The following is a 27,697-nucleotide window of genomic DNA, read 5'->3' as shown; positions in this document are numbered from 1 at the left end:
TTTGGGCTTAGCAACCATAATTCCATAAGATTTTGAATAGTCATGGATAAGGACAAGTGGGTGTGGGTGAGGGTGCTTAATTGGGTGAGGGCCAATTGCATCCAAATTAGACAGGAACTGGGGAATGTGGATTGGGAGCGGCTATTTGAAGGCAAATCCACTTCTGACATGTGAAATGCTTTTAAAGGCCAGTTGATTGAAGTGCAGGACAGGCACGTCCCCACAAAAATGAAGGATACAACTGGCAGGATTCGAGAACCATGGATGATGAGGAAAATTGTAAGCTTAGTCAAAAAGTAAAAGGAAGCATACGATAGGTTTAGGCATCTATAAACTGACAAAAGCCCTTGAGGAATACAGTGAAAGTAGGAAGGAACTTAAATGTGGAATTAGGAGGGCTAAGTGGGACCATGAAATGTCTTTAGCAAACATGGCCAAGGAGAATCCCAAGGCTTTTCATGCATATATTAGGAGTAGGAGAAAGAGTGGGCCCACTCGAGGACAATGGAGGGAAGTTCTGCATAGAGCCACAAGAGGTGAGTACTTTGTATCGGTATTCACCAAGGACAAGGACATGACGGATGTTGAGGTCACGGATAGGTGTGTGAACGATCTTGAGAACGTCAGTGTATCGAAGGGGGGGGAAGTGTTGAGTATTCTAAATTGCATTAAGGTAGACAAGTTCCCGGGGCCGGATGGGATCTATCCCAGGTTACTGCGGGAGGCAAGGGGAGAAATAGCTGGGGCCTTAACAGATATCTTCACATCCTCTTTGACCACAGACGAGGTTGCAGAGGAGTGGAGCAATTGGATTGGCCCTCGCCCAGTTAAGCAACCTTGTTTAAGAAAGGAAGCGGGATAGTCCAGCAAATTATAAGACGGTGAGCTTGACATCAGTGGCGGGGAAGCTTTTGGAAAAGATACTGAGGGGCAGGATATATGCACATTTGGAGAAAAATGGACTAGTTTGTGACAGGCAGCATGGTTTTGTACGGGGAAGGTCATGTCTCACCAACTGGACTGAGTTTTTTGAAGAGGTAATAAAGAAAATTCATGAGAGTAGGGCTGTGGATGTAGTTTATATGGACACATGGCAAACTGGTACAAAAACTACAATCACATGGGATTCGGGATGGGCTGGCTAGATGGATACAGAACTGACTTGGTTATTAAAAACAGAGTAGCCGTGGAACCGTGTTTTTCAGAATGGTGATCTGTAGCTACTGGTGTTCCACAGGGATCAGTGCTGGGACCTCTGTTGTTTGTAGTATATATAAATGATCTGGAGGAAAATGTGGGTGGTCTGTTTAGTAAGTTTGCGGATCACAAGATTGGCAGAGTTGCTGATAGTACTGAGGACTTTCAGAGGATACAACAGGATATAAATAGTTTGGAGATTTGGGCACAGAAATGGCAGATGGAGTTTAATACGGACAAATGCAAGGTAATGCATTTTGGAGGATCAAATCTAGGTATGAATTATACTGCAAATGGCAAAACCCTTAGGAACATCAACATACAGAGAGGTCTGGACGTGCAGGTCCACAGTTCCCTAAAAGTGGCAACACAGGTGGCCAAGGTGATTAAGAAGGCATATGGAATGAGTACAAGTAAGAAGTCTTACAACACCAGATTAAAGTCCAACAGCTTTGTTTAGAATCACTAGCTTTCAGAGCGCAGCTGCAAAAACAAACCTGTTGGACTTTAACCTGGTGTTGTAAGACTTCTTACTGTGCGCACCCCAGTCCAACGTCGGCATCTCCACATCATTGAGTACAAGAGTTGGGAAATCATGTTGCAGCTCTTTAAAACCGTGGTTAGGTCGCATTTGGTGTATTGCGTGCAGTTCTGGTCACCACATTGTCATAAGGACGTGGAAGCTTTGGCGAGAGTGCAAAGTAGGTTCACCAGGATGTTGCCTGGTCTCGAGGGTGTTGGCTATGAGGAGAGGTTGAATAAACTAGGATTGTTTTCACTGGAAAGACGAAGGCTAAGGGGAAACCTGATAGAAGTCTAGAAAATTATGAAGCATAGACAGGGTGGATAGTCAGAGGCTTTTACCAAGGGTGGAAGTGTCAATTACATGGGGGGGGGGCATAGGTTCAAGGTGAGAGGGGGAAAGTTTAAGGGAGCTGTGCGGGGTAGGTTTTTCGCATGGAGAGTAGTGGGTGCCTGGAACACGCTGCCAGAGGATGTGGAGCAGGCACATTAGCAACATATAAGAGGCATCTGGATCAGTACATGAATAGGGAGGAAATAGAGGGAAACAGACCGAGTAAGGGCAGAATGTTTTGTTTTTAGTTAGGGCATCATGCTCGGCATTGGCTTGGAGGGCCGAAGGGCCTGTTCCTGTGCTGTACTTTTCTTTGTTCTTTAACAAGATCGAATCTAACCATCTCTGTTTGACATTCCATGGCACTACCATCACTGAATCCCCCACTATCAACATCCTGAGAGACTTACAATTGATCGGAAAATAAGCTGGACTAGCCACATAAATATGTGGCCACAAGAGCAGGTCAGAGGCCAGGAATCCTGGGGCGAAGTCCGCCTGCCATCTACAAAGCTCAATGAATGTGATGGAATGCTTTCCCCTTGCCTGGATGAGTGTAATTCTAACAGAACTCAGGAAGCTCGACACCTTCCAGGACAAAGCCGCCCACTTGATTGGCACCCCATCCACGAGCATTCACTCCTTCTCCCACCAATGCACAGTGGCAGCAGTGTGAACCATCTACAAGATGCACTGCAGCAACTCATCAAGACTCCTTAGACATCATCTTTCAAACTCACGACCATCTATCATCTCAAAGGTCATGGGCAACAGACCCATGGGAACACCCATCACCTTTTCTTTTCACTCTCTCCAAAGCTTCCACGTCCTTCTGATAATGTGGTGACCAGCAATACCTCAAATACAGCCGAACCAAGGTTTTATACAGCTGCATCATGATTTCCCAACCCTTGTACTCAATGCCCCGGTTGGTGAAGGCAAGCATGCCATATGCCTTCTTAATCTGTGTTGCCACTTTTATGGAACTGGAGGTTCCCTTCCAAACTGCTCGCCCATCACTATTCCTTGAACTCCCTAACAGCACTGGGTGTACCTATACCACAGGGACTGCAGTGATTCAAGAGGGCAGCTCACCACTATCTTCTCGAGGGCAATTGGGGGTGAGCAATAAACGTTGGCCTAGCCGCGATGCCCAGATTCCCGTGAATCACTTTTAAAATCTGGATCAATGCCACTGAGGCTTATCACCACTGTCTGAACAGAACAACTCGGATTAGACCAGAATGCTGCTCACTTTACCTGGAAATGATGAAGACTTTCATCAGGGAAGTACCCTGTACTCTTAATATAATTTATGGGAGATGGTAACGTAGTGGTAATGTCACTGGACTTGTGATCCAGAGACTAAAGCTCTGGGGATATATTTGGATTCCATCATGGCAGCTTATATATATTTTTCACATTGGCAGAACATACATAAATTACCTACTATAAATCCTTTGGACATCAAGTTGGTACAACTACAAAGTATTATAAAACTGAATAAAATAAACAGCCAAAAGAACACGTCTTTACAATCGGTTTGCACTTGGTCGCTGGAACCTCAGCATGCCAAGGGCAACATGACATGAATCACAATGGCTTTTACACTGACCTAATGCTTGATGTGCCACTGCAATTTACACTTAGTGCAGCAAGTCAGTACTGGATCTATAAATTACTTTGAAAGCATTTTAAAATGTTCAACCCCATAATAGAAACTTCTATATGATACAAAGAAGTTGATAATGTTGTAAACTACTACACCCAATAGGAAAGGAAATGTATTACTCTCGTATTGTAGCCTCCATTCGTTGAATCATATTTAATTTGTGGGTTTTTCTTTCTGCAGTATATTTTATTATTGAGCAGACAAACTTCGTAGAAAGCAGAAGAGACTCCATTGGAACTTCCTGGTCCCTGTAACTTGTGTACACTTGTTCAGTTTCCCATGATTTCCACTCATTGTTTCAGCACAATCTGGACAGAATTAATTGAACCAACGCAGAGGGGAATTTTAAATGCAAATGAGTTCTGCCCAAAACGAATTGTGCATGTGTTTTCTGTGAACTTTTATACTAGTTTATTTGACTGAATCAGGCTCCTCCCAGAGAACCGGCCATTCCCGTAGATAAAATTTGCTGGATTCTGCACTGGTTCAGGAAGTGTTTTCAAATTGTTTTCATTTTCTTAGGCATCCGGGCACTAGTGGAGTGGGTCCCAGCAGCAGGCAGAAAGATATATAAGCTTTGATCCTTGGTAAACGCCATGTGTGGACATCTGTGCAAAATAATTTAAAGGGCACTGTGCCCTGACAACTGGCCGCACAAAGCATCTAAGTTTAAAGGGTACCTTGACTTGTGAGCATGTTTTATCATATCAAAATTATTTACTTCTCTAAGAAGTTGACAGTGTACACCAGTGAAATGTTTTGAATGGTTAAGTATAGATTTACAAGTCATTGCAATGATTTTATTTACCAAAAAACCTAGTTTACTCTGGGAACTAATCATTCTTATTTAAAAATGCTTATTTTTGATGGTAAACCCATTTTAATAAAATTACACAAAGTTACCATTCTCAAATACCTCAAGGAATAGTTTATAATAGGAAAAAACCTGAACAGGTTACATGGTTCTTTCCAGTTGCTCTGGTTAGTGGAGCATTTTGGCTTTTGGTTATGCAAATTGATATTCACAAAAATTTGACGTGTGATCTAACAAGTGTATTTTAGGTGCAAATTCTTGCTTGTGGCCAAGGCAGAAAATCTATTCAAGTGTCTTTGATATAGCAAAATGTCTTTGCGTGAATCAGTGGGTGGGAATTGTAGCAAGGGTCACCAAAAAAGGTGTGAGAGGATTGGGGATGGCAGCCACAAATGTGACTGAATAGATGGGAGTAAAGTGGAAAGTATTAGAAAATTCAAACTGCATGATGGAATAGATGTTAATTTTTATTTACCAAATGTTAACACAAAAGCTGTTTCTAAATTCTTCCCCTCTTAAGTATGTTTTATTTTCAGGCCATTCCTTCCTCTAACACTAGAACTGTGCACGCCTTTCATTTTGGGTGGCCTGGGTGTACTGGACAGATGGAACAAAATGCAAATTACTTTGCATACAGCATATTAGCAATTCAGTCTCTGTGTAGTTCAGTGCATCAAGTTATTCATGGTTATGATTCAGAAAGTGATGTTAATTAGTGGTTTCTGTGAAGTTGTTGGGGAAATATGTCTTTGATGTTTGTATCCATAGTGAAAAAGGCAGCAAATGCAGATTCATTAACGGAGGTACTAAAACCACAAATGTGGCTTGATTGGGTTTCATGCTGTTAAATCGTATGCTGTGTTTTCATAACATACCTGAGTGATAAATTATTTAGGCTATGCAAAAGCTGAATGCTTACAACATTTAAATATTTGCGCCATGAAAGAAAATGTATTGGTAATAAATTGCAAATAAAGCTTTTCATCTTTTTTCTTCATGTCAGCTGATGTTATCTGATTGGGGTTAATGACCTGACTATCAATGTTCAGCACAGTAGTAAAAGAAACCAGCCCCTACAACGACATGGAAAGTTGTAGATTAAATAAAGACCTGATTTGAGTCGTTTATTTTGTGCAGTTAATCCCATGGACTAGAGCATATGTCAAAGCAAAAACTCAATGAAACACTGAGATGATAGATTGCATCACAAGAGTAAAGTTCAACCAGATTCTGTCCTCCCAGTCTTTAGCGATGTTAATTAGAAACGTGTGATGTGTGTAATAGGTAGAAATAATTATTTATTGCAGTTGATTTTGTCTGTGGGCAATGGACTGGGGTTTTTGTGAAACGGTGACACACGCACACAATGAGTTGTTCAAATGTACCATGTTATTTCATATGAATAGGGACAGATAGTTTACTTTGTACCCGCATGGACTTTAATAACGTGTATTTTTAAACTGAGGGTTACTATTATTCTTTATAAACCATCCATACTTTGTTGGCTGAGCCACTCAGTTAATCTTGTAGTTTTGCATTATACTATCCAAACCAGCTGTCTATGGATAACATTTAATCCATTTAGAGTTGATGCTCAATATAGAGGCTTTATGCTTATATAATTCTTCCACAGAAAATGGATTGCGAGATTAGTTGAGTGGCTGTACTCTGCTCAAGGGAATGGAAGATTGAAAAGATGTCAGAAATTTTAAATGGTCTTGATGTTGCTGCATCTATCTACTTTGCTGCAAGTTAAAATAATGTAAGGACTGAAGGCTTGGTCCACTATTTGTATTTAACAGCATCCTCACTGATGTAGGGCCCCTTTTGTATTTTGGTTGAGGGAGAAAACATTAGTTATGCAAAGAATTGGTTTAGACATGCTTTGACATTTTTATATCTGCCTTGGAATTTGTACAAATACAATTGCTGAATTATAGAAGCCAGCAAGAGTTTGAAGATTGCCATAAAAGGATGATAAATCCAAAGCCTTTTTAAAAAAAATTTTTTTTTAAATGGGCGTAATCTCTTTTGATATTCCTTCGTGGGACTCGGCCAGTACTAAAATCAGCATTCCAGAATTCCCAAGTATATTGTTTTTGCTCCACAGTAGGTTGAAATAATGTGATTGTAACTGACTCAGTAGGCTGAGATACTTGCGACTTTATGAATGTATATATTTTTGGGAGAAGTTTACATGGCAAGAATATGGACATTAATCTTTCACCTTGTGACCTGAATATGCAGACTATTAATGCCTCAAGCTTACCTGCAGAGCTTCTAAAGGTTAATGCAGTGTGAACTCCTCATGTGCTGATTAAGTTGGCATTTAGACAGCACAGCAGATGCTGAAAATAATATGTTACGGTTAATTCCCTTTTGCAAGTTATAAATTGCAATTATTAATTGAAAGATCTTTAATGAATTAAGAATTAATGATAATATAGATACAACTCTGACATTCCATCCAGTGGCTTGTTAAAATTTCACCATTATTTCCTCGTATTTCATATGTCTAATGCACATTTTAAGAAAACGCTTGACTTTAAAAAAAAAAACTATTATTCTTCATTCTGTACTCCCACTTTATAGTATCATTAATTTTTCACTGTTTCTACCTTCTGGTCATTTACGCTCTGCAAGGTATTCCTGACCACCTGTAAAGATCCCTGTGATATTTTAACATTGAGGTCGAAAGCAAGTTTGTTTTATTTTCTACATGCACAAATGGAGATTATCAATGCATTCCTCATTTTTAGTTATCGTATGGCCAATTCCCAATGATCCCAAACCACATGTAACATCACAACAGTTTGTTGTACACTTCCTCATAGCTGCCCATTCTGTGCAGATAATGGGTGTGCAGTTTATTTGCTAATTGGTCTTGGCGTCAAATGCTTCACCCAGATTTTGGGGCGTAGGTGTGTCCCCATCAATTATAAACTCCTTTGAGTCATGGATAACAATTTTTCAGTTACTGTCATGGGATTTGGTAGTCAGAATAATTGGATACCATTTCTTTTTTAAAAAAAATCTTTTTATTGGCATTTCTCATATTTATAAACAGTTGTGTATATCTACATTACATTTTTCTTGCCCGCGATAATTTACTTTATTGTACAGAGAGGTTTATTTTTGCCTTCATTTACCTGATCTGGATTGGTCTATAGTTTCCCCCCCCCCCCCTCCCTTCCCCACTGTCCCCGGCCCCCACTTTGGCTTCAGCTGTGTTTTTCTTTTATTTTCAGGGAAAGAGGGGGGATACCCCCCCCCCACCCTTCTCTTGTAGCTTCCCCACCTTCCTTCCGTCTCCCCCGGGGTTGCGCAGTCCTTTGGCTTGGATACCATTTCTACTACGATGTTGCCTTCATGATTCCTATTGGGCTGGATTTTGATCTTCGTGGCGAATGAGCGACACTAACCATTCATTACACTTGCACTCATTCACAGATTCTCTCTGGCATTTTGCATTTGAACTTGCCATGTTTACATTTTAGTGCAGCATTCTCTTAAGAGAACCTGGCACCTATGCAAACAGCACCAATCAGATTGAAGAATCATTTATGAGGAGTCCAGAGTTTGAACCAGAAAGTGTCAGTCAGAATATGGTTACGAGCATTGAAGGAGACCGTTTAGCCTGTCGTAACTTTGCCTGGCCCTCTGAAGGTGCAATTCACTTAATGCCACTCCCCTATCTTTTTCCATGGCCCTGGCATTTTTTTATCTTTCAGATAATTATGCATTCCCTTTTGAAAGCCTCCATTGATCCTCCATCCACCGTCCTTCTGAGCAGCATATTCAAGCTCCTAAACACTTGCTGCATGAAAGGGTCTTTCCTCCTGTTGCCATTGCTTCTTTTGCCAACTACCTAAATCTGTGCCCTCTGGTTCTAGATCCTTCCACAGTTTCTCCCCCTTGACTCTGTCTAGACCCCTCATGATTTCGAACATCTCTATCAAATCTCATCTGAACCTTCTTTTCTCCAAAGAAAACAGAACCAGCTATTCTCCAATCTGCATACGTACTGATGTTCTTTTTCCCTGGCACCATTCTTGTGAATTGTTTCTGCACCCTCTCTAAAGCCTTCACATCATTGCTAAAATCTGGTGCCCAAAAATGAATGCAGTACTTCAGTTGAGGTTGAACCAGTGTTTTTTTTTAATAAAAAATATTTTTTATTCTCGTTTTTCACACTTACTTTCTCCCAAATTTACACCCAACAATAAACAATAATCAGTAATGAATGTAATGCCAATCCCCATATCAATAACAACGATCCCATCCTCCCACCAAACACCTAGACATTAGCCCGCATGTTAACAGAAAAAGATGACAAAAAGGAATCCGGAATCACCCATAGCCACCATTAACACATACAGTCCCTCTCCCTCCAACCCTCCCAGCTCTCTTCCCCCCCCCCCCCCCCCCCCCCCCCCCCCCAATGTTCGATGTGATCCAATTCTCGAAAGTGCATAATGAATAACGCCCATGGAGTGTAGAACCCTCCATCCTTCCCCTCAGTTCAAATTTGACCTTTTCAAGCATCAAGAATTCCAGCAGGTCCCCCCACCACGCCAGGGCACAGGGTGGAGAGGTTGATCTCCACCCTAACAGGATCCGCCTTCGGGCGGTCAACGGACAAAGGCTACAACATCTGCCTCCGCGCCCGTTTCCAACCCCGGCTGATCCGACACCCCGAATATGGCCTCCTGAGGGCCCGGGTCCAGTTTCACGTGCACCACTTTAGAGATTACCCTAAATACCTCCTTCCAGTAATCCTCCAGCTTTGGACAGGACCAAAACATATGAACGTGGTTTGCGCCCCCCCCCCCCTCCCAACGTTCACACACATCTTCTCAAAGAGCCGGCTCATCCTCGCCTTTGTGAGGTGTGCTCTATACACCACCTCCAGCTGTATCAGCCCCAACTTTGCACACGAGGCGGGGGCGTTCACCCTCCGGAGCACCTCACACCCGAACCCCTCCTCCATACCCTCTCCCAACTGTTCCTCCCACTTTGCCTTGATCCCTTCTAGTGGCGCCTTCTCCTCCTCCAAAATTGCTCGGTAAACCGTCGATACTACCCCCTTCTCCAGTCCCCCTGTCGTCAGCACCTCCTCCAGCAATGTGGAAGTCGACTCTACTGGGAAGCTCTGCATCTCCTTTCTGGCAAAGTCTCAAACCTGCATGTATCTAAATATTTCCCTCTGCTCCAGCCCATACTTCGCTCCCAGCTCCTTCAATCACGCAAAACAACCACCAAGAAACAAATCTTTCAGTGTCCTAATTCCTTTCTCCTCCCATCCCTGAAAATTTCCATCCCACTTCCCTGGCTCAAATCTATGGTTCCCCCGAATCGGCATTTCCCTTGACCCTGCCCCCAACCCGATGTGCTGTCGAAATTGCCTCCAAATTCTCAACGAAGCTATTGCTACCGGACTCCCTGAGTATCTCCCGGGGCCGTCGGGAGCAGCGTTGGCGCTAGCAACTTCAATCCTGACCCCCTACCCAAACTCTCTGCCATTCTGACCCATTGGGAGTCAACCCCTCTGACCCAGCTCTGAACTAATGTTTTATACATAGCTTCCTTGCTTTTGTACTCCATGCCCTATTTATAAATCAAAGGACACCCAATGCTTTATTTGTGCACATGTGCACTGATCCCTCTGCCCTTGCACCGACTTTTGAATTGTACCCTTTGTTTTGTCTCCATGTTCTTCCCACCCTTCTCTGCACTATATTTCATATGCCACATGTTTGCCCATTCCACCAACCTATGTCCTTTTCAAGTTCTACATGATCCTCCACATGGTTCAGTGCTTCCATCGTTTCTTGGCCTTGTGGCTAAGATCAAATGTCGGATCAAGCCCAAGATGAGGGGAAATATTTTTTCTCGTCAGCTTGGATCTTGTCTCTCTTATAGATGGCTTCAATTTGAATTTGAATTGGTTTTTGGAGCAAACAATGAGATGGATTAAGGGTTTGCCCTATCCACTGTGCACATGGCTTTGTAAATTTCAGGATGGGATAAAAAAAATTAAATAAAACAAAAAAACTGGTTGTGTTTTCATAGGTTGTACCATTCACAGATTTTGAAATTATGCTCTTTACAACATCTAGGTATAAGTTATTAATATGTATCAGGAAGAGAAATGTTAAATCAGCTGCAGCAGGCAAAATGGAGACAAAACCGTGATATTGAGAGGCCGAGAGAGAGAAAGCTAAAAAATTCAAAGAAAAAGCACACTTTTAAATCTGCCACAATAGTTAAACACCTGAAGAAATGAGCCTCACCACTTTCAGAGCCAGTGAGCTTGTTTGGCAGCAGTGAAGACTTACCACATGACCTCATGTTTTCTGGTGAGCTTAGTGGGTATCTATCGTGCAAATCCGGTTTTATGTTGGGTGTGAAAGGCTGCAGTCAAGGAGCTGTGATATTAATAATAATAAATAAAATAAAAAATGCAGGTCTGGCTGCATCTTTGGAGAGAGAAACAAATAATGTTTCGAGTCCATTTGACTCTTCAGAGCAGTGGGATTAATGTGGTTGGAGGGAAGAGCACGGTCAGAGGGAGTTCACGAGGGACAGGGTTCACCTGCCTGCTCCATAGCCACAAGGTTTTACAATTTTCTGGGCTGCTTTGTGAAACATTGATTCTAAAAGTCTACAGACATAAAATTCAAATTTATTTACCATTATGTATTGAAGCTGAAACAATGGACTGTTAGGGCCACGTTCAGTTACATTATCATAGAACAATATTCCTTTCACGGTTAATATTATGTTAAATGCCCCCAGTTTAGTATTTGCTTCTCCAAATTTTATGCAAGAAATATATCCACATTGGCAACCCAAAGATGGTTAAAGAAATCTGCACTTCCTGATTTCTGCACTATAACCCAAACCCGTGCTCCTAAACCCCGCCCAGAGTAAAACATGAGACCTGCGCATGCAGGCAACAAAACCCACCTGAGCTATCAATTAGAGCACAGCTTCTAAAGGAGCAGGGCAATTTTCTGACCTCCACATTGAACTGTATGTCTGTAGCTGATGCAAGTTGCTGTTCGTCTGGCCAATTATTTCTATAGCAGGATCCCCAGGCCAATTACTTGTATCTCTGCTGTGGAGTGGATTCAGAAAATTCCATCATGTCTGGTTATACTTTCAGATTTACCGCGCCAGTTCTTATCTTTCAGCTCTTGCATGGGCAATGCCCCCTTTTCATTCTATAAGTCTGCCCAGTAAACTTATTATTCCCATTTCTCATGTCAGTCTTTATCTATGGGCGGCATGGTAGCACAGTGGTTAGCACTGTTGCTTCATAGCGCCAGGGATCCAGGTTCGATTCCTGACTTGGGTCACTGCGGAGTCTGCACGTACTCCCTGTGTCTGCGTGGGTTTCATCCGGCAGCTCCGGTTTCCTCCCACAAGTCCCGAAAGACATGCTTGTTAGATGAGTTGGACATTCTGAATTCTCTCTCAGTGTACCCGAACAGGTGCCGTAGTGTGGTGACTAGGGAATTTACACAGTAACTTCATTGCAGTGTTAATATAAGCCTACTTGTGACACTAATAAAGATAATTATTATAATTATAATTAAGAGTAGCATTTTGGCCCAGTTCTTTACACAGCCCTACTGGTATATTTTTTTCCGTTTATTGATTGATTGATATTTATTGTCACATGTACTGAAGTACAGTGAATAGTATTTTACTGCGGCCAAGGGAACGTACACAGTACATACATAGTAGACAAAAGAGTAATCAACAGAGTACATTGACAAATGGTACATTAACAAATAGTGATCGGAGAGCAGCATAGGGTGTTGTGAATAGTGATCTTACAGGGAACAGATCAGACCGAGGGAGAGTCGTTGAGGAGTCTAGTAGCTGTGGGGAAGAAGCTGTTCCTATGTCTGGATATGGGGGTCTTCAGACTTCTGTATCTTCTGCCTGACGGAAGGGTCCGTATCTTCTGCCTGACGGAAGGGTCTGGAAGAGGGCAAAGCCAGGGTGAGAGGGGTCTCTGACAATGCTGTCTGCCTTCCTGAGGCAGCGGGAGGTGTAGACCGAATCAATGTGAAGGTGGCAAGCTTGTGTGATGCGTTGGGCTGAGTTCACCACACTCTGCAATTTCTTGTGATCTTGGGCCGAGCAGTTGGCATACCAAGCTGTGATGCAGCCGAATAGGATGCTCTCTATGGAACATCTGTAGACGTTTGTGAGAATCGATGCAGACATGCCGCATTTCTTTAGCTTCCGTAGGAAGTTGAGACGTTGTTGGGCTTTCTTGACTGTTGTATCAACGTGAGTGGACCAGGCCAGACTGTTGGTGATGGTGACCCCCAGGAACTTAAAGCTATCGACCATCTCCACTTCGGCACCATTGATGTAGACAGGGGTGTGTGTCGTGTTACGCTTCCTGAAGTCGACGATCAGTTCCTTGGACTTTCCAACATTTAGAAAGAGGTTTAAGAATTATTTTGCCGTAAACTGGATCATTCAAACATTGCAGTGGAACCTTATGAGTCATCACTTTCAGTGCTCTTATCAGGTTTTACATCAAACCTACTGTAGGATTTTGATAGTTCTAGTGCAAGTGGTGGGGAGTGCACCGTGTGTGGAAAGCTGAGCATCCAACTTGCATGAAGCGTTCAAACTTGGTTCAGTCCTCCTAACTTATTTTTTTCAATAAATGCATACTGGAGCTTGGATATTTGATCATATGGTTTTAAACATTGCCAAGCTGAAGGGCTAATGTGTACAAGTAACAATCACAAATGTTTCTTGATAAATTTTTGGGAAAAAGTGATTTGAATATCATGTTTGAAGAGGCTTTAATGCAACGTCAAGAGAAAGGGATTTGGAAAAGAAAACATCTGTCAATATTGAGTGAGCCAAAAATACGTGTGCAACAGACCTGATGGTTTATAGTTTTAAATCCTGGCTTCCCGACAGACTCTGAGGTATTTCTATTCTCTTAATGCTGTCATGCAGATGGAGCAAAACATGTCTATTTTTAACATAATTTAAAAAAAATTATGGTGGCAATAGGAGTTGGCTTTAATTTCCAAGTTACTTTGTGAATGTTTCTCTAATGTTTTCCATAGTTAGATCTCCATAAACTCCAACAATCATCATGACTGCACTAGGGAAAATATAGATTGATAAAAATTAGAAGAAATCTTCCAATATGTGTCAAATCTGCAGTACTGAGGAGCAAAGAGAATTGCATAGAATATTGCTTTATGAAATACCATTTTCTATTGTTCCTTTTTTTTTATTTGCAAGAATGGCCTGTTAATTGCTACAGTAACTGAGACTAATTTTATCTCAAAGAGCCAGTCTGCCTTCTATAAAGTCAGAGTTTTACAGCACAGAAAGCGGCCTTTTGGTCCATCATGATTATACCAGCCATCAAGCACCTATCTATTTTAATCCCATTTTGCAGCACTTGGTGTGTAGCTTTACATCCTACGGCATTTAAGTGCTCATCTAATACGTCTTAAATGTTGTGAGGGTTCTCACTTCTACCACCATTTCCTGCAGTGAGTTCCAGATTACCACCATCCTCTGGGTGAAAAAGGTTTTCCTTAAAACCCTTCTAAATCTCTTGCCCCTACCTTAAATCTATGCCCCCTGGCCATTGACCCCTCTACCGAGGGGGAAAAAGTTTCTTCCTATCTACCCTATCTATGTCCCACATAATTTTGTACACCTCGATCAAGTCTGCCCTCAGCCTTCTCTGCTCTTAAGGAAAATAGCCTCTGCTTAGCCATCCTCTCTTCATAGCTGAAACTCTCCAGCCCAGACTGTTACGTTCTGTGTTGTGGCCGTGGTAAAGATGCACACAGAACATCTAGTTCTTTGACTAGTAAGATAGTTTATTAACAAGATGAATACGTGGAAAGATAACTAATGAGCTATAATACAAACGGTAACAAATAGGTGAATTCTTGTAATGCGACTGTCCTCTAGTATGACTTACTACTGACTGCCGATCTTTGGAGTCACATGGTGGATCACAGTCCCCACCTGCTGGTCGGAAGTCGTACATCTAACAATATATGTTGCTATGCATATGCACATCACCACACTGACAACGTCCAGGTGAATCTCCTCTGCACTCTTTCTAGTGCTGTCACATCCTTCCTGTAGTGTGCCGAACAGAACTGCACACAGCACGCTAGCTGTGGCTTAACCTTCATCATAACCTCCCTGCTTCTCATGTTCTAGGCCTCTGCCAAAAATGGCAAGTATCCCATAGACCTTATCTACTTGTCCTGCTGCCTTCAGGGACCTTTGGGCAGGTACCCTAGGTCCCTCTGGTCCTCTGTACTTCGTCGCATCCTGCTATTCAGTGTGTAGTCCCATGTCTTGTTGGTTGTCCCAAAATGCATCAACTCCCACTTTCAGGGTTAAATTCCATTTGCCACTGTTCAGCCCAGACATAATAAGGGATAAAAATGCATATGACTCTTCTACAGACTCTTTAAATGTTAATTCTGTTCCTCTGTTCACTGATGCTGTCAGACCTGCGACTAAATTTATCCAGCATTCTCTATTTTCAACCCCTTCCAATATTGGTGGATAATCCCAGGTGGAAATAAAAGTTAACAGCTGTAGGACTTGGAGTTAGTGAGTGAAGGAATATGTTTACGCAGTCTGGGCAAGGAATGTGGAACTGTGAGTGGGAAGCTGCAGTGAATTAAAACTTTGAAGGATCTAGGCTAAATTTCAGGGATTAGGCGAATTCCAAGAATTGGGGCCAGTGAAAGGGTTAGGCTGGGGTTAGGAGACTGCTGGTTGGATAGGCTGCAAAACGGCGAAGAGTCACAGCCACGGGATTGGTTGAGAATGTGGGAGAAGGTTGGAGCATGTTGCAGACAGTTTCCAGAAGGGGTCAAGGAGGAAGAAGCGCTGAGCATTTCAAGAGTCGAGGTTCAATACAGAGAGGGGTAACATTTTTAATTTGGGATGGGAAATCTGTATGGGATAGAGTTAAAATCAGTGGAGTGTGGGACTGGATTGAACTCAAGCGAGCAGGAATGACAATGGGGAGGCAGAATTTTTTTCTGGTGCCTGAGGGGAAATAGCTGAGAAACTGGCGAGCACAGACCTAGCTAGGAATGCAAGTGGGGCTGGGCCTCTGTGTTGTGAAGACATCCAGATTGCAGGCAGCCAGAAATAAAACAATTTAAAAACAGAACTTTGAGACTTAGGCAGGCAGCCAGAAGATGCTCAGTGGTTTGGTGGGAAGCATGTAACTCCAACATGATGGGTAAATGTTTACATCAGACATCGTTATTATAAATATTTACATAGGTAGTCACGTTAAGAGTTACTCAAATTTATGATTCAAGGAGTGTCTCTGTACAATGCTTTTCATAGTATGCATGTGCGCATTGTTGATAAGAATATCATGTTAGAAAGCGGAGCAGGAAAGACCACACGGCCTGTCGAGCCTGCTCATCAATATGATCATGGCTAATCTTGTGCTTCTGCTGCACTTTTCTGTCTGCTCCACTTCCCACACCCATTAATTCCCTGAAAAATCAAAACCTCTACCTCAGCCTGAAATATGTTGAAGGCTGGCATATCGACAACCTACTGAGGAAGAGAATTTGAAAGATGCACAGCCCTTTAAGATGAAGAAATATTTCCTCGTCTCGGTCCCTCATGATCGCCCCCTTTATCTTGAAAATGTGCACCTTTGTTCTAGATTCCGCAGCCTCGGCCTAGGGGAAGCACTCTGTCAAGCCCCTTCGTAATCTTGAATCTTTCAATGAGATCACCTCTCATTCTTATAAACTCCACAGAATATAGATCTAACTTACTCAGTCTTTCATCCCAACTGTCAGTTCACTGTACTGCCTCCAATGCAAGTGTATCTTTCCTTAAATATGGACACCAAATTTTCTCAGTGTTCCAGGTCTGGTCTCACCAAAGCCCAAAGCAGACACGGGGAGAAAGTGCAAACTCCACACAGACAGGCATCCGAGGCTGGAATTGAACCCGGGTCCCTGGAGCTGTGAGGCAGCAGTGCTAGCCACTGTGCTGCCCCCACTTATCTTTGTGGCACCTTCTTGAATGTCTTTTGGAATTCAATAGTATATTTTGGGGCGGCACGGTAGCACCGTGTTCAGCACTGTTGAGACAGCGCCAGGGACCCAGGTTCGAGACCTGCTTGGGTCACTGTCTGTGTGGAATCTGCACGTTCTCCCTATGTCTGCGTGGGTTTCCTCGCACAAATCCTGAAAGACTTGCTTGTTAGGTGAATTGGACATTCTGAATTCTCCCTCTGTGTACCCAAACAGGTGCCGGACTGTGGCGACTAGGGGATTTTAACAGTAACTTCATTGCAGTGTTAATGTAAGCCTACTTGTGGCAATAAAGATTATTATTATTATGCTTGCCGGGAGCAATGGGAATTCCCTCACCTGTCGCCTCACAAAAGCCTTCACCTGCATATATCAAAGGCATTTCCCGGGGGTAACTCGAACTTCTCCTCCAGTGCCCCTAGGCTCGCAAACACCCTGTCGATGAACTGGTCCCCCATTCTTCCAAACCCCGCCCGATGCCAGCTCTGGAACCCCCCGTCCATCTTCCCCGGAACAAACCGGTGGTTACCCCTGATCGGGGACCACACCGATGCTCCCATTGCACCCCGGTGCCGTCTCCACTGGCCCCAGATCCTTAGCGTTGCCGCCACCACCGGGCTCGTGGTATACATTGTCGGCGAGAGCGGCAGCGGTGCCGTCACCAACGCCCCCAGGCTCGTTCCTTTACAGGACGCCATCTCCATCCTCTTCCATGCCGCCCCCTCTCCCTCCATAACCCATTTGCGGATCATCACCACATTTGCTGCCCAGTAGTAGCTCCCCAGGTTTGGCAGCGCCAACCCTCCTCGGTCCCTACTGCGTTCCAGGAACCCTCTCCTTACTCTCGGGGTCTTATTCGCCCACACAAACCCCATAATACTCCTGCCTACTCTCTTAAAAAAGGCCTTAGTGATCACGATGGGAAGGCACTGAAACACAAACAGAAACCTCGGAAGGACCATCATTTTGACCGACTGCACTCTACCCGCCAGCGAGAGCGGTAACATGTCCCATCTTTTGAAATCCTCCTCCATTTGCTCCACCAACCTCGTCCGATTCAGTTTATGTAGGGTCCCCCAACTCCTGGCTATCTGGATCCCCAGATACCGAAAGCTCCACTCCGCCCTCCTCAGCGGTAGGTCCCCTATCCCTCTTTCTTGGTCCCCCGCCTGTAATACAAAGAGCTCACTCTTCCCTACATTGAGCTTATAGGCCGAAAACTCCCCAAACTCCCTTAGAGTCTGCATGACCTCCACCATCCCCTCCATTGGATCCGCCACGTACAGCAACAGGTCATCCGCATATAGCGACACCCGATGCTCTTCTCCCCCTCGGACCACCCCCCTCCATTTATTAGATTCCCTCAATGACATGGCCAATGGTTCGATTGCCAATGTGAACAACAGGGGGGACAGGGGGCACCCCTGCCTCGGAGAGCTGGTCTTTAAGGTCATGTCATGGTGGCAGGTGTGCAACCACCTCCTCCAGCTACTTCAGAGTGGCTCGCAGCACAAGGTCACCGGCTCAATTTTCACTTAGAAATTTAGCTGAGGAGGGCTCAGCATTGAGCAAAATGAGAAGTTAAATTTAATCATGGCTCTAAATTTATATTTAAAAAAATTAATCATGGTGCCAAAGTGTGACAGACATGAGGATAATAATGGCAGGAAGTCAGTTTATTAGACAGGGACGTGTGTGCATGTGTAAAAAATAAGAGTATACTAGTAGATTTTAGTGGAATTGCACAACTTTCCTCTTGTGTTCACCATTCTAGCTTCACCGAAGAATGGACACTTATTGACAATTCTGTGTAACTTGCATTATAATGGCCTGTAATGTCCGGCATCATTAGTGACTTAAGTCACTCTGCCGCACATGCACGGCGTGACGACCCAGAAGTACGGGCGTTCAGGCATGTACGCTGGAAGCGTGTGGTGTTTAAACTCCCGACAGTTTCTTTTTTGTCTGCTTGAAGCCCTGCGCTGCTGAATGAAAGATCCAGCTGCTGAGCTAACTTGGGCCACTTAGCCGGATATTTGGTGAGTTTTTATACCTTTTTATTTACACAGAAATATTTCAGTCTAGCAGAGGCAGGAGACATCGGGAGACATTTTTTTGGTAGGTTAAAGTTTTATATTATTAGTGCTTAGCGTTTATAAATATGTTTAAAATGCAAATAAATTGATAGGAAGATATATATTTTTTTAAACTTTGGTTTGTCATGAGGCTGTTAATTCCATTAAAAGGGTACTTTATTGTATAAAGTGAATTAGAAGTAACAGAAGGTGAAAGAATGATTTTTTAAAGAACTTTGGTTTGTCATGAGGATATTCATTCTATTAAAGGAACTATAATGGATAGAATGTGGTGATCACTCGCTAAAGGTTATGATTATCCACCTAAGATACTCGGTGTTACTGGTCACGGGTTCTGTGAGTCCTTGCGTGGTAGATGAACCTAATCCTAGAGGTGCATCTTTAATCACTCACTTGGCTGTAGTTTCCAAAATGTGGCATCGGTCCTTGGACGCTAAGTCATGGGTATTGCTTTCTCAGGCTCCTTTTCTGGGCTTCCCCTTGCCGTCGGGTGTTCTCGAAGAATTGTGACCCTTCAGTCAGGAGGTTCCTCCAAGTAGGTCTCTTCTGAGCAAAGGTCTCCCAGGCAGTGACGTCTATGTTCCGTTTCTTGAGATAAGCCTACAAGGTGTATTTGAAGAGCTTCCTTTGTCCTCCTCTTGTTCGGGATCCTTCCTTGAGCTGGGTGAAGAAGATTTGCTTTGGCAGTCGGGACTCTGCCATTCTGAGCACATGGGTAGCCCAGCAGAGTTGGTTGCAGATGATCATGGCCTCAGCAATGGTGCTATTGACTCCTTCAAGGACAATAGCATGTATGTCCTTCCAGCTGTTTCGGAGCTAAAGTACGTTTGCATATTGCAATGTATTTTAAGCTGAGTTGTTTACGTGTCTCCTGAAGTAGTGTTCATCTTTAGATGCCTCAGTGATTACTTCAAAAGGCTTCGCAAAGTTTAATGCCTTAGTTGATATAGGCAAGCCTCCTAGGGGTGGAACGGTAGCACAGTGGTTAGCACTGCTGCTTCACACTGCCAGGGTCCTGAGTTCGATTCCTGTTTGGGTCACTGTCTGTGTGGAGTTTGCATGTTCTCCCCATGTCTGCGCGGATTTCCTCCCACAATCCCGATAGACATGCTTGTTAGGTGAATTGGACATTCTGAATCCTCCCTCCATGTACCCGAACAGGTGCCGGAGTGTGGCGACTGTGGGAGTTTCACAGTAACTTCATTGCAGTGTTAATGTAAGCCTACTTGTGATACCAATAAAGATTATTATTAAGCTAATGTGATCTATCTGTCTGATAATAGCGAATCAATCACCCACCCCTAAGAGTGTACTGCCAAAGGACATCCGGAAATTATGACTGAGGAAATGGATGTGAGGACACTGCGCATCAGCAGCTGCTGCTTTCGGATGTTGAGCTTGTCAATGAACAACTGTCACAACTTTCCCCGGTTTAGCTCAGTGGGCTAGACAGCTGGTTTGTGATGCAGAACAAGGCCAGCAGCACGGGTTCAATTCCCGTACCATCTGAGAATTCTGAATCCTCCCTCCGTGTACCCGAGCAGGTGCTGGAATGTGGCGACCAGGGGCTTTTCACAGTAACTTCATTGCAGTGTTAATGTAAGCCTATTTGTGACAATAATAAAGATTGATTTTATTTATTTCCCACCCCCTCTTCCCACCCTCCGTCCCCTCTTCCCTCCCTCCTCATTACAAATAGACGGGAACATTGTGTTTAAGTGAGAAAATATATCTTATTGCAAGAAATTTTTAAAAGTTGAGGTAGTTCTATGTCATTGTTCAGCTTATAAAGTTTTTTTTTTTGTTTTTTAAAAAAATATATTTTATTGTAGATTTTTCTATCACAATTTTTTTCCCCTTACAAATCAAACATAACAAAAAAGAAAATTTAACAGTGAACAAATGGCTAATCAACATGGTAAACTAATCATTTAACATAAACTAAAACTTTCCACCCCCCCCCCCTCCCCCCCCCTGGGTTGCTGCTGCTGGTCATCTGTCTTCCCTCTAACGTTCCCCTAGGTAGTCGAGGAATGGCTGCCACCGTCTGGTGAACCCTTGAGCCGATCCTCTCAGCGCAAACTTCATCTGCTCCAATTTTATGAACCCCGCCATATCGTTTATCCAGGCCTCCAGTCCGGGGGGTTTCGCTTCCTTCCACATGAGTAAAATCCTACGCCGGGCTACTAGGGACGCAAAGGCCACAACGTCGGCCTCTTTCGCCTCCTGCACTCCCGGCTCATCCGCAACTCCAAATAAAGCTAGCCCCCAGCCTGGTTTGACCCGGACCTTTACCACCTTCGAGATCACTCCCGTCACTCCCTTCCAATACCCCTCCAGTGCCGGGCACGACCAAAACATATGTGCGTGGTTTGCCGGGCTTCCGCCGCACCTCCCAAACTTGTCCTCCACTCCAAAGAACCTGCTCAATCTTTCTCCCGTTATGTGTGCTCTATGTAGCACCTTGAATTGAATCAGGCTAAGCCTGGCGCACGAGGAAGAGGAATTTACCCTGCTTAGGGCATCCGCCCACATACCCTCCTCTATCTCCTCCCCTAGCTCTTCCCACTTTCCTTTTAACTCGCCCACCAGCTCCTCCCCCTCTTCCCTCATCTCTCGGTATATCTCTGACACCTTGCCCTCCCCGACCCACACCCCCGAAAGCACTCTGTCCTGGATCCCCTGTGCCGGGAGCAGCGGAAATTCCCTCACCTGTTGTCTTGTGAACGCCCTCACCTACATATATCTAAGGAAGTTTCCCCGGGGCAACTTATACTTTTCCTCCAATGCTCCCAAGCTCGCAAACGTCCCATCTATAAATAAATCTCCCACCCTCCTAATTCCCAACTGGTGCCAGCTCTGAAATCCTCCATCCATCCTTCCTGGGGCAAACCTGTGGTTGTTCCTGATTGGGGACCCCACCAGGGCTCCCCGCGCACCTCTCTGTCTCCTCCATTGTCCCCAAATATTCAATGTTGCCGCCACCACTGGGTTCGTGGTAAACTTTTTTGGTGAGAGCGGTAGCGGTGCCGTCACCAGCGCCTCTAGGCTCGTCCCTTTACAGGACTTTCTCTCCAGTCTTTTCCACGCCGCTCCCTCTCCCTCCATCATCCATTTACGAATCATCGCCACATTGGCGGCCCAATAGTAGTCGCCCAAATTCGGTAGCGCCAATCCTCCTCTGTCTCTGCTACGTTGTAGGAACCCCCTTCTTACCCTCGGGACTTTCCCTGCCCACACGAAGCTCGTGATGGTCCTGTCTATTTTTTAAAAAAAGGTCTTAGTGATTAGTATAGGGAGACATTGAAATACAAATAAGAACCTCGGGAGGACCATCATCTTAATTGCCTGCACTCTGCCCGCAAACGACAGAGGCTGCATGTCCCACCTCTTGAAGTCGTCCTCCATTTGTTCTACCAATCGTGTCAGATTAAGTCTGTGTAAGGTTCCCCAGCTCCTAGCGATCTGAATCCCCAGGTATCGGAAGTTTCTTTCCACTTTCCTTAGAGGCAGGCCTTCTATCTCTCTACTCTGGTCCCCAGGGTGTATCACGAATAGTTCACTCTTCCCCATGTTAAGCCTATATCCCGAGAAATCTCCGAACTCCTTCAATATCTGCATGACCTCTGTCATCCCCCCCCCACTGGGTCCGTCACATACAACAGTAGGTCATCTGCGTATAGCGACACTCGGTGTTCTTCTCCCCCTCTAATCACCCCTCTCCATTTCCTGGAGTCTCTCAACGCCATGGCCAGAGGTTCAATTGCCAACGCGAACAACAATGGAGATAGCGGGCATCCCTGTCTTGTTCCCCTATATAGTCGGAAATACTCCGATCTTTGCCGACCCGTGACCACACTTGCCGTTGGGGCCCCATAAAGGAGTTTGACCCAGCTAATAAACCCATTCCCGAACCCAAACCTCCTTAGCACCTCCCATAAGTACTCCCACTCCACCCTATCAAATGCCTTCTCTGCATCCATTGCCGCCACTATCTCTGCCTCCCCCTCCATTGGGGACATCATTATCACCCCTAATAGTCGTCGCACGTTGACATTCAGTTGTCTCCCCTTTACGAACCCTGTCTGGTCTTCGTGCACCACCCCCTGGACACAGTCCTCTATCCTCGATGCCAGTACCTTTGCCAGCAATTTGGCGTCCACATTCAATAATGAAATAGGTCTATAGGACCCGCACTGCAACGGATCTTTATCCCGCTTCAGAATTAGCGATATCGTCGCCTCCGACATTGTCGGGGGTAAAGTCCCTCCTTCCCTGGCCTCATTAAATGTCCTCACCAACAGCGGGGCCAACAAGTCCACGTACTTTCTATAAAATTCCACCGGGAACCCGTCTGGTCCCGGAGCCTTCCCTGCCTGCATATTCCCCAGCCCCTTAATAACCTCGTCCACCCCAATCGGTGCCCCCAGGCCTTCCACCTCCTGCCCCTCCACCCTCGGGAACCTCAGTTGATCCAGGAACTGCCGCATCCCCTCCTCTCCCTCCGGGGGTTGGGACCTATACAGTCCTTCATAAAAGGTCTTGAACACCTCGTTTATCTTCCCTGCTCTCCGCACCGTAGCTCCCTTTTCGTCTCTAATTCCCCCTATCTCCCTCGCCGCTGTCCTCTTTCGCAGCTGATGGGCCAGCAGGCGACTAGCCTTTTCCCCATATTCATACCTCCTCCCCTGTGCCTTCCTCCACAGCACCTCCGCCCTTCTGGTAGTCAAAAGGTCGAACTCCGTCTGGAGTCGTCTTCTCTCCCTGTACAGTCCCTCCTCCGGGGTCTCCGCAAATTCCCTGTCCACCCTTAAAATCTCCCCCAGAAATCTTTCCCTTTCCTTGGCCTCTGTTTTCCCTTTGTGGGCCCTAATGGAGATCAGCTCCCCTCTGACCACCGCTTTTAGTGCCTCCCATACCACTCCCACTCGGACCTCCCCATCGTCATTAGCCTCCAGGTACCTCTCAATACATCCCCGCACTCTACCATACACTCCCTCATCCGCCATCAATCCCACATCCAATCGCCAGAGTGCTCGCTGCTCTCTTTCCTCTCCTAGTTCCAGGTCCACCCAGTGTGGGGCATGGTCCGAAACCGCAATGGCTGAATACTCAACTTCTTCCACCCTTGAGATCAACGACCTTCCCAGAACAAAAAAATCTATCCGGGAGTACACTTTATGGACATGGGAGAAGAAGGAGAACTCCCTGGCCCTCGGTCTAAGAAATTGCCATGGATCCACTCCCCCCATTTGGTCCATAAACCCCTTGAGCACCTTGGCTGCTGCCGGCCTTCTTCCGGTCTTTGATCTGGATCTATCTAACCCTGGGTCCAGCACGGTGTTGAAGTCCCCTCCCAGTATCAAGTTTCCTACCTCCAGGTCCGGTATACGACCCAACATCCGTCTCATAAATCCCGCATCGTCCCAATTCGGGGCATATACATTAACCAGCACGACCTCCATTCCCTCCAGCCTGCCACTCACCATTACATATCTACCTCCGCTATCTGCTACAGTGCTCCTTGCTTCAAATGCTACCCGTTTCCCCACCAATATGGCCACCCCTCTATTCTTCGCATCTAGTCCTGAGTGGAACACCTGTCCCACCCATCCTTTCTTTAACCTAACTTGGTCCGCCACTTTCAGGTGCGTCTCCTGGAGCATAGCCACGTCTGCCCTTAGTCCTTTCAAATGCGCGAGCACTCGGGCCCTTTTAATCGGTCCATTCAGGCCTCTCACGTTCCACGTGATCAGCCTCACTAGGGGGCTACCTGCCCCCTTCCCGTGTCGACTAGCCATCACCTTCTCTAGGCCAGTCCCATATCCCGCCTCCGCGCTCCCACTCGCTCCCCAGGCGTCGCATTCCATCCCCGTCCACCCACTCTTTCGCCATTTCCTCTTTGATTTCCGCAGCAGCAACCCAGTTATCCCCCCCCCCCCACTAGATCCCCTTCTAGCGTGATTGCTCCCCCATATTACTTCCGCAAGTCAGCTGACTTCAACTGACCCCGGCTGCTCCTGCTCCCTCCTTGACCCCCCCCGTGTGGGGAACTCCCATCTGCCTTGCGCCTGTCTTCCCGCCATTATCTTTCTGGCGTGGGAACATCCCTTTATCTGACCCGCCTCTTGTGGCGCAGCTCCCTTTCCCCTCCCACTCCCATTCCTCATTCTCCGCCTATGTCCCTTCTTTCCCCCCTCACCAGCGCCCACATTTCTTAGTGTCTCCCCCCTTCCCAATTAACTTCTCTATTTACATCGACGATAACATTCCCTACAGTATCAGTCCCTCAGTTCCGATCCAATTTCTCCTCTTTAATAAAGGTCCATGCTTCTTCCGCCGTTTCGAAATAGTGATGTCTCTCCTGGTACGTGACCCATAGTCGTGCCGGCTACAGCATCCCGAACTTCACCTTTTTGTGTAACACCTCCTTGGCTCGGTTAAAACTCGCCCTCCTTCTCCCCACCTCCGCACTCCAATCCTGGTACACCCGTACCACTGCATTCTCCCATCTGCTACTCCGTACTTTTTTAGCCCACCTCTTCTCTATCTTTAAGGCGGTGAAATCGCACGATTGTCGCCCTAGGTGGTTCTCCCGCTTTTGGTCTTCTTGCCGGGATCCGATGTGCCCCCTCCACCTCTAAGGGGCCCGCAGGGGCCTCAGCTCCCATCAACGAGCTTAGCATCGTGCTTAAATAAGCCCCGCAATCCGCTCCTTCCACTCCCTCAGGGAGACCCAGTATCCGAAGGTTCTTCCTTCGCGCTCTGTTTTCTAGGGCCTCAATCCTTTCAATGCACTTTTTGTGGAGCGCCTCGTGCGTCTGTGTTTTGACCGCCAGGCCCAGGATTTCGTCCTCATTATCCGTCACCTTCTGCTCCACCACGCGGAGCTCTGTCTCCTGGGTCCTTTGTGCCTCCTTGAGCCCCTCAATTGCCTGTAGCATCGGGGTCAGCACCTCCCTCTTTAGTAGCTCCACACACCGTCTCAAGAATTCATCTTGCTCGGGGCCCCCATGCCGCCTGGGCTTTCTCCGCCGCCATCTTGTCTTCTCCCTTTCTGTCCCTCTCGTCGAGGATTCCTCACGCTGCAGCCTCCGCCGCCGATATTTTCCTCTTTCGTTGGGGGGGGGACTCCCTATTCACTCACCCCACACCGGGTTTCTTCGCGCGAAAATTTCCCGTTGGGGCTCTTAAAAGAGCCCGAAGGTCCGTTGGAGCTGGAGCCGCCGAAACGTGCGGCTTAGCTAGTCATCGCCGCAACCGGAAGTCCCTCAGCTTATAAAGTTAAGCGTTAAGTGAAATGTTAATTGGTTTCAAAGGTTTGCCCACTCCAGTAGCCTATCCCCAGAACCTAACCTGTACATCCTTGGACACAAAAGGATAACTTAGCATGGCCAATCCACTTAACCTGCACATTTTTGGACTGTGGGAAGAAACCAGAGCACCCGGAGGAAACCCACAGATATATGGGGAGAACATACAAAGTCCACACAGACAGTCACCCAAGGCTGGAATTGAACCCAGGTCGCTGGCGCTGTGAGGCAGCAGTGCTAACCACCATGCCGCCGTCATTTCCTCCGGGTGCTTCGGTTTTCTCCCACAGCCCAAAGATGTGCAGGTTAGGTGGATTGGCCATGCTAAATTTCCCTTTAGTGTCCAAAGGCTAGGTGGGGTTATGAGAACAGGGCATAGGAATGGGCCTGGGTAGGGTGCTCTTTCGGAGCGTCAGTGCAGAATTGATGGGCTGAATGGCTTTCTTCTGAACTGCAATGATTCTATAAACGCTAATTTAAAAAAAAAATCTGATGTTACAAGGACAGTGACAGCAAAAAGCCCTGGGGCGCTTTTAAAATCTTATGGCCATAATCTAAATTAAAACACACAAACATTTTTAAGCATGCCACATGTAAAATTATATAATATATTGCAGATTTCTGTTCACTTATAAATAGTCACCTTTAATCATAATAAAACTAATAATTAACAACAATAGTAATGCCTACTTAAAAGAAAGAGCAAAAAAAAAAGTTTTTAGAAAAAAATCTACATACCTTTAAAACACTTGTTTAAAAAGTTACCTGTTGTTTTCACTCAAAATCTGCTGTTTAAATGTCTGCCCTCAATGAGTGTTCCCAAGCTGGCCCCGTCATAAGGGGACAGACCCAGCACCCATAGTGGCAGAGAAACTGTTCTGTTTCAGGGGTAATTTCTCCAGCGCCGTGGATGTTGGATTAAACTGTACTCTACAACATCACATCTCACTCATTTTGCTCGAATCAGGAATTCCTATCCTGAGACGTGTCTCCATCTGGGGATGGGGGATGAAATTTGCTGTCTAGTGCGCCCATATGAAGAACAGATGTGCTTGTGAGGTACTGTACCGTCAGCAATGGCGGACTTGTGAATGTGGGGCTGGGAATCAGACCAAGGTTAAACTGCGTTATTTTTGAACAAAATCCCTTCCTGGTTTTTCCATAGAGCTCATCACTGGCTGCCTCTCTGTCATCACCTATTGAGTCTAGCGTCTAGGTTGGGCGGGCGTGGGGTCGATAGAGTAAGGAGTCCCATTGTGCCGATGATTGCTCTCCGTGCAGCAACCAGCCAGTCTCTCACTCCCATTGTTCCTTAACGTGCCATCCAATTTCATTTCATTTCAAAATCACTGCCTCTGCTTCCATCACTCTTGTGGTCAGCAAGTTCCAAGTCCTTATGACTCGCTGTGTACAAAAATGTTGTTCTCCACCAGGGGTAGCGACTGGGTTGGGTGATCTGTATGGCTTCCTGAGATTAGAGAAGATAAAGTATGAGTTAAGGGGCTCTTCAGGGGGGCTTGAGGAAAGGTGGGGGATGTTTGTGACCTTGTTTGAGGGGCTGTTCTTCGTGGGGGAGGGGGGTGAAAAAGGGGGAAAATCTGTACAGACTGTATAGTTGATTGTTGGGAAGTATGTTTCCCAGGGTGTT

At 45.5% G+C, this 27,697-nt stretch overlaps 1 protein-coding gene across 5 annotated transcripts in view; it reads left to right on the top strand.

The window, feature by feature from the left end:
* The window catches only part of LOC140388029 (cAMP-dependent protein kinase type II-beta regulatory subunit), a 212,224-nt gene that overhangs the window by 37,816 nt on the left and 146,711 nt on the right, over nucleotides 1–27,697 (top strand). Inside the window, exons 1-2 of one of the 5 annotated variants that reach the window (XM_072471532.1) lie at nucleotides 15,378–15,497; nucleotides 18,710–18,758. The exons of the other annotated variants lie outside the window; for them this stretch is intronic. Of the exons in view, the coding sequence (XP_072327633.1) occupies nucleotides 15,417–15,497; nucleotides 18,710–18,758 (130 nt within the window). The 5' untranslated portion in view covers nucleotides 15,378–15,416. Of the gene's footprint in view, nucleotides 1–15,377; nucleotides 15,498–18,709; nucleotides 18,759–27,697 lie in introns of those variants that run through there. 5 annotated transcript variants of the gene reach the window in all.

Source organism: Scyliorhinus torazame, chromosome 13 (genome assembly GCF_047496885.1).
Source record: "Scyliorhinus torazame isolate Kashiwa2021f chromosome 13, sScyTor2.1, whole genome shotgun sequence".
Lineage (NCBI taxonomy): Eukaryota > Metazoa > Chordata > Chondrichthyes > Carcharhiniformes > Scyliorhinidae > Scyliorhinus > Scyliorhinus torazame.
The sequence above is the reverse complement of the archived record's forward strand: the minus strand, read 5'-3'. Positions and strand labels throughout refer to the sequence as shown.